This window comes from Sinocyclocheilus anshuiensis, unplaced genomic scaffold, assembly GCF_001515605.1.
Source record: "Sinocyclocheilus anshuiensis isolate Anshui unplaced genomic scaffold, SAMN03320099.WGS_v1.1 scaffold1806, whole genome shotgun sequence".
Taxonomy (NCBI): domain Eukaryota; kingdom Metazoa; phylum Chordata; class Actinopteri; order Cypriniformes; family Cyprinidae; genus Sinocyclocheilus; species Sinocyclocheilus anshuiensis.
The window spans coordinates 249,397-257,492 of NW_015544228.1; the positions used below are offsets into that span (position 1 = coordinate 249,397).

Consider the following 8,096-nt stretch of genomic DNA (forward strand, 5'->3'; position numbering starts at 1 on the left):
GGTAAATTCCAGAAGATCTGGCCGAGGTGAGGCGCTCTCGGCGGATTCATGAGCACTGAAAGGCCGCTGAAGTCCTGGAACTCACATCTCCGAAAACGTCGAAGCAAATTTTCAAATAGATATTTTCTTTATTGACAACCCGTCCAAACAAGTACATTCTCGCCTAAAAATCTCTTAAAACTACATTCCGTGACACAAAACAGTATTTTTTTTTTATTATATTGGATTTGGGCATCCGCCATGACACTCGCTGTGAGAAATATATATAGGGTACAACGGGGCTAAAGGCCCACCTTAAGAAAAAAATGTGCTATTCACTGCACCTAAAATGTATAATTGCTGAAAAAATATATACGTTGTATTGAACACTAATGGAGCAACAGATTTTGTGTGAAAATGAATCATTCAAGTTCTTTATTTTGTTTAAAAATCTTATAAACATATGAGGTGGCAAGAGGGACCTTTTCCCCCACACACGGGGTAAAAGTCCCACGGTATTGATACAAATACTTCAGCTAAAATAATGTTTTTTAAGTAATGTCTAAGTCAATACTTGTTCAAAACAATCACTTTAGCAAAGTTTGTACTATTTTCTGATTATTTTGAAAAATAATAGAATTCATTTTTGTTCAAAAAATATACTGTCATTAAAATATGTTAATATAAAAAATATATTTTAAAATACAGAAACAAAAATCATTTTAATAAGTGAAGATTCTGAAAGTACTGAAGGAGATCCAATAATAATTTAATATATATTTACAGTAGTAACAACAAATGATATTTTATTATATGATATGATTAATATCATGTTTTTAAATATGATGGTTTCATTCTAAACATGGTGATTATCTCTAATATGGACACCCAACATAATATATGATATTTACCATCTGAATCTAACCATATCATGTTAACAAATGGAAAAGTCAGCCATCTATTAATTTGAGAAATACATTTCTGTTTTCAAATATTTGATATCAAATAGTTCAAATAGTGGATTTTAATACTTATACATATACAAGTCTCTTCTGCTCACCAAGGCTGCATTTATTTGATAAAAAATGCAGTAAAAACAGAAATATGGTGAAATATTATTGCAATTTAAAATAACTCTAAGTGAATATCTGTTAAACTGTAATTTATTTCTGTGATCAAAGCTGAATTTTCAGCATCATTACTTCAGTCTTCAGTGTCACATGATCTTCAATAATAAGAAATGTTTCTTGAGCAGCAAATCTTGAGCTGCTGAAAATTCAGCTTTGCATCTCATGAATAAATTACATTTTGCAATATATTCACATAGAAAACAGCTGTTTTAAATTGTAATAATATTTCAAAATTTTTACTGTATTTTTGATTTTGATAAATGCAGCCTTGATGAGCAGAAGAGACTTCTTTCAAAAACATAAATCTTTTGTCCAGTGATATAAGTATATGTATTATTTGTTTATTTATTTATTTTCCTTCAACATACTCTACATCTCTCTTGGTCTTTCTAAAGTCTCAGTGTTTAAAGCTGCTTTACAGGGTCGTGGCGTTTGGTATATAATGCAGTGGAAAGAGCTTTGATGAATTTGTGACGAAATGCTATAATATATGGTTTATTTATTCCTCTCCGCACAGCTGTCATGAAAATTAATTTTGAATGATAACGTGAACTGAAAGTATGCTTCTATAGACGTCATATATATTAATTACTAATCTAGGTATTATTTTAAATCCCTTCTCACAAAAAGAAATGACAAAAAAAATCATTATTCATTATTAGAGTTTTGTTTTAAAAAATATTGTAAAAGTGCATCATATGTTTCTGGAATTCTAAATTTGATAGTTGTAGATTTACTAATTTTGAACTCTATTTTTCTTGTCATCATCATCATCAAAATGTCATTGTTTTACCTCCCTTTCTTTCACATGATGGTGTTATATTTTGCGTCATCTTTTCCCACAGAAGATTTTACATGGAGACTCACGGAGTGAATGTGTCCTTGTTTTTCAGTGTCTTCAATCTTCAGCGTTCCCACCGTTAAGTTACAGCCTGAGTCTGGCGACAGCATCCAGGTGTGCAGTAAGAGCAACAGTCACGGCAAAGCGATGTCAAACAGCAAACACTGACCCGGAGCCAAACAGGTACGACACGTCTGACAGTCTCTGCTGGGGTTTGCTGTGGCACTAGTGTGCGCTTTACTGCATACTGCACACTGTTTAGTGCATACTGTTGATTAAAAACAGAATGCAATCAACATGTTTGCTACATAGCCTTCATGTGACCTTTTCTAATAGCATGTTTAATTCTTTATTTTGCTTTTTAATCACATTTTTGGGGTAAAATTACCTTTGTAGTCCAATCAAAACATGAATCAAGAATCAATGTTTTGAGATTTTTTTCAAATATTTAAGTGAATTTTGAATACATGTACACAAAGAAAGAAGTTTAGTTTCTTCATGGCTGTATTTATTTGATTAAAAATACAGTAAATACACTAAAAATTGTGAAATATATTACAATTTAAAATAACTGTTTTCTATGTGAATATCTGTTAAACTGTAATTTATTTCTGTGATGCGCAGCTGTATTTTCAGCATCATTACTCCAGTCTTCAGTGTCACATGATCTTCAGAAATCATTCTAATATGCTGATTTGCTGCTCGAGAAACATTTCTGATTATTATCAATGTTGAAAAGAGTTGTAGAATTTATTTTGATCGAATAGATGCATAAATATAGTCTTTTCTTTAAAATAAGCAAATGAGAATGATTCAGCTTTGATCACAGCAATAAATTACATTTTACAATATATACAATTATAATAATATTTTAAAATTTGTACTGTATTTACTGTATTTTTAATCAAATACATGTAGTCTTGGTGAGCAGAAGAGACTTTTTTCAAAAACATTAAAAAGTCGTAATTATTCTAAACTTTTGACCGGTAGTGCAAGTGTGAAAAGTGTTGACTTTCATTGTATAGGGTACAACTAAAGGCCCACCTTAAGAAACCGCGCCTAAAATGTATAATTCCAGAAAAAATATATACGTTGTATTGAACATTAATGGAGCAACAAATTTTGTGTTTGTTGTTTATTTTGTTTAAAAATCTTATAAACGTATGAGGTGGCAAGAGGGACCTTTTCCCCCACACACGGGGTAAAAGTCCCACGGTATTGATACAAATACCTAAAATAATGTTTTTTAAGTAATGTCTAAGTCAATACTTGTTCAAAACAATCACTTTAGCAAAGTTTGTACTATTTTCTGATTATTTTGAAAAATAATAGAATTCATTTTTGTTCAAAAAATATACTGTCATTAAAATATGTTAATATAAAAAATATATTTTAAAATACAGAAACAAAATCATTTTAATAAGTAAAGATTATGAAAATATTGAAGGAGATCCAATAATAATTGAATATATATTTACACTAATAACAACAAATGATATTTTATTATATGATATGATTAATATCATGTTTTTAAATATGATGGTTTCATTCTAAACATGGTGATTATCTCTAATATGGACACCCAATATATTATATGATATTTACCATCTGAATCTAACCATGTCATGTCAACAAATGGAAAAGTCAGCCATCTATTAATTCTCATGTTAATTACTGTGCGCCTTTAGCCTCAACAGCAGGGGCGCTTTTTACCCGAAATACCATACTTTTACATATTCTTTCGTTATTTAAAAACTGTTGGTTTAATTATCTTAAACAAAACTGAAAATCATAAAGAAGACTTTGTCTCAAAATATATGCATTAATTTTAGCGATTCTCATTTGCTTCTTAAATCTACAACATTTTATAAAGCATCAAATATTAGATCAAGTCAGCACATAATCAACTTCGCACTGCTGCACGCGATCGCGTCAAGGATCAGACAAATATACACGTGCATCTTGAAAACTTTGCACTGCTGCGCGCGATCGCGTCAAGGATCAGACAATTATACACGTGCATCTTGAAAAGCGGATGTTTTGGAAAGTGCTACGCCACGTTTTTGTGCCATCTAGTGGTTTAGATTAAAATAATATCAAAGGCGCCTTTTACCCCGGGGTGCCTTTAGCCCCATTGTACCCTATATATATATATATGTGTGTGTCAATCGATTAATTAGTTAACCCTAGCCCCACCCCGCGTTAATTGCGTGAAATATTTTTAACGCATTAAACTGAAAAAATTAATCGCCTGCTTTAACGCGCTAATTTTGACACCACTAATATATATATATAAAAAGGCTTACCAAAACAAAGTTACTGGGTTAATCTTTTTCACATTTCCTTGGTTGGTAGATGCACCGGGGACCTGATTATAGCACTTAAAACCTGGAAAAGTCAGATTTTCTTTATTAGTGACACAGAATTTGTTATTATAAGTCCAAATCAATTTCCAGTTGATATTTTCAAAATGGTTATTCCAGAAGTATTTATATAGAAATGTTGCAGGGCAATGAATCAAACATCTTAAAAAATTTATTATTACATTTTCTATCTTTGATATCAATATCGTTTAATAAGATCTCTTTTTTAAATGTTGATTGCTTAGATTCAATAACGCCCTGTAAAAGCCTCACCGCTGTGAGAAATATGGCAACTTCGTCAAGCGGAGTGATACATTATACAAACGGTTCTGTTGGACTCTAATATCACACTCTTATGAGCCAAACAGATTCGAGGACCAGAAAGAACTGTTGTATAAAAATAAAAAGATTTTAATTCTTTATAACAATAAAGTAATTATTATCAGTGAATATGTTTCCTGTTAATCTTTGATATGATTGTGTATCTGAACATTTTTTAAGTTTTATTGTTAAAAGTTTTATAATTCATTGCTTTTCTGATTTAGCACAAGAGGACCAAGTGCACTTGTTAGGACACGATGAAGGTGAGAGTAGGAACATCTCTGTGTATGTATGTATATTAAAAATGTTATTTTAGAAATGTATATTTATTTGTTTATTATAAGCAATGTCTTAGCAATACATCTGACAACCAGACTTAATGTGAATCTCAGTGCAATTAATTTTGATTTGTGTATTGTTACAAATGTAGAAACATATAGTAGACTAGAATTTTCACTCTTTTTTTTTTAGAAAGAGACCACTGAAAACTATCAAGATATTACTCATAAATGCACTTCCGTGTTATCTTAGCAATACATCTGACAACCAGACTTAATGTGAATCTCAATGCAATTAATTTTGATTTGTGTATTGTTACAAATGTAGAAACATATAGTAGACTAGAATTTTCACTCTTTTTTTTTAGAAAGAGACCACTGAAAACTATCAAGATATTACTCATAAATGCACTTCCGTGTTCTTCAGACCAGCATTATTGTTAAAATGAAATGAGAATTAAAATCAGTGTCGGGTGTTAATATAGGTTCACTCATATAATATTGTTCAGTGCAATATAAACAAATATTACTGAGACCACTTTTAAAATATATTTCAATTTATTTTAATTTAACACAACATTTCAATTTTTCAGAAATTCAGCCTATTTTTGAGGATCTTAAACTTGTGCTGATTGGAAGTCAAGGTGCTGGAAAAAACACCATTGCTAATGCCATCCTTAAAGAAAAAGTCTTCACATTCTGGACGTCTTTAAGAAGTGTCCACATCAAGGAGACTCGTACAGTATCAGGAACACAGATTCATTTGGCTCGCACCCCAGGCTGGAATGGAGACTTGAGTAGATCAGAAAAAACCAAACGTGAAATTGTGCACTGTGTACAGACTTTATATAAAACTGGACCTCACGCAGTCATCTTAGTGCTTAACGTGAACTCAGTGCTGTCAGAGTCGAACATCAGCACCCTAGAGAGTCTGCTTACTGTTCAGCTGTGGAAACATACCATAGTGCTATTCACCAACGGAGAAAAACTGGGACATTGCCGCATTGAGGATCATATCAGAAGTGAACAGCTTCAACCTTTAATTGACAAATGTGGAAAAAGATATTTTGTGATCCACAAAAATGACAGCAACCAGATTATTGAGACAATTGAAGAGCTTGTTGTCAGGAAGAATTCAACGAGTTGTTTTAAACTTTCTGCTCAGACAGACGATAATAATACATTGCTGTCAGACTGGGAATATGTTGTTGAAAGGATCAAATCGAAAATCAGTTCTCTGTCAGCCTCTAAGGAAAAGTTGCAAAATGAAGACTCTATGAAAATGCTACTCGATGCAAAAGATGCAGAGATAAGGAGACTGGAAAAAATAGTTCAAGAAAAAAAAAGGGAGATAGAGAGGTTACAATCAAGATACTCGAGAACTCAAGAAGATCTTGACCAGTCTGCCCTATACAGAAGAAATACTGAACTGGAAGATCAAGTTTATATGATGAGCAATGAACTAAAGGGAAAGAATACAGAGAATGAAACACTGAAAAAACAAGTAAAGAAAAAGGATGCTGAGATTGAGGAACTGAAAAAAGAGTTACAAGTGCGGCAACAAAAAGCTATAGCTTGGAGAACACATGAGGATCAATACGCAACTGTACATGCAAGCAATAGCAGTAAACTCTGTCAAAGTGTCTCAGCGATGTCCATAAGGAGAGGTTACAATCAAGATACTCGAGAACTCAAGAAGATCTATACAGAAGAAATACTGAACTGGAAGAGCAAGTTTATATGATGAGCAATGAACTAAAGGGAAAGAATACAGAGAATGAAACACTGAAAAAACAAGTAAAGAAAAAGGATGCTGAGATTGAGGAACTGAAAAAAGAGTTACAAGTGCGGCAACAAAAAGCTATAGCTTGGAGAACACATGAGGATCAATACGCAACTGTACATGCAAGCAATAGCAGTAAACTCTGTCAAAGTGTCTCAGCGATGTCCATAAGAAGCTACAACCAAATACAGTTGCAGGCACTTCATTCAAAAGGCAAGTATAAAAATATTTAATTTGTTATGTTAAATTATGATTAATGTATTCAGCAGAGTTAGTGTGGAAGGATCTTAAGCCGCCTTTTCACTATTTCTGGGATAATATGCATATGCAGATTTTTTTTTTTTTTTTATGATGTATATGAGATTGAGGACTCGCCATCTCAATCTTTTGCATATGAAAAGCATACTGCCGTTTAGATTGCTTGTTTCTCCCTGCCCTCGCTATAATTAGGGGTGGGGATGCACACGATTTTTGTGTGGTTTGTTTTGGAGTGGAGCACGCACAGTCAGCTCTTGAGGGGGCTGGCTGTGTTCATTCATAAAATGTCCCTAAGTGTACAAGTGTGCATTTCCTTGGATGTTTAGCTCTGCTTCTGCTAGCGTTTCTTCTCGAGGGAAGAAAGTCTTATACAATATATAATCAAGTGGCTCGCGTATTGCAGAGGCAACGCGTGCATTATGGGTCTGCAGCAAATAATGTTGGGGAATCTGTGAGCAGACGGGAGCTTCCTTTTCTCTCTCTTTCCCCCAAACATGTGCAAATGTATAAATGCGTTTGCAGGCTATTTATCACGATTCTTTTTATTCCGAGGACTGGTTTGTGACAATCAATCATACTTCCGTATATCCATCCTTCCTCAACACAGGAAGTTCCTGAGGTTTGCATTCGGGGGCAAAGCGTACCAATATCGGGTTCTTCCGTTCGGTCTGGCACTCTTCACCTCACACTTTCACCAAGTGTGTGGATGCTGCTCTGGCTCCTCTGCAACTCCAGGGCATCCATACACTGAATTACATCAACGACATCCTCTAAACACGCTCGCTCTTCAGCTAGTCCAGAAAACCCAGCTCCTCACTGACTACAGCTTCAGCCCCAAAGCCATTATTAAAGAAATTGACAAAAATCTAAAAGACACTCATGATGAATCTCTAAAAATACACTTTGACCTCCAAAATAAACTCCAACGCGGCGATGCTTACGTGCCTTAGACATGTGGAAGAAACCTTGGGTTCTGTCACAAGGCCCCGTGTTGTGGGCTCCATGTATGGGCTGGGGAGCGGTCATGAGTGGCCGCTCCACCCAGGGTCTGTGGGAAGGTCCCCATCTCATGTGGCACATCAAATGCCTGGAGATGCTGGCCGTGTTTCGAGCATTGTAGCAATTTCTCCCAAACCTGAGCGG

General features: G+C 34.0%; 1 protein-coding gene across 1 annotated transcript; it reads left to right on the forward strand.

Moving 5' to 3' along the window:
- The first annotated feature begins 4,449 nt into the window (after window positions 1-4,449).
- On the forward strand, window positions 4,450-6,656 carry LOC107697463 (myosin-1-like). Its single transcript, XM_016498269.1, has 3 exons — window positions 4,450-4,459; window positions 4,859-4,897; window positions 5,506-6,656. Exons 1-3 carry the CDS (start codon window positions 4,450-4,452, stop codon window positions 6,654-6,656), a joined length of 1,200 nt encoding a protein of 399 aa, XP_016353755.1.
- The last annotated feature ends 1,440 nt before the right edge of the window (window positions 6,657-8,096 follow it).

What these genes read in the sequence shown, in the direction of transcription:
- LOC107697463 (XM_016498269.1), top strand. An exon ending in CTTGTTAGGACACGATGAAG is followed by an intron (nt 4,898 to 5,505) that starts GTGAGAGTAGGA and finishes TCAATTTTTCAG; the next exon opens with AAATTCAGCCTATTTTTGAG.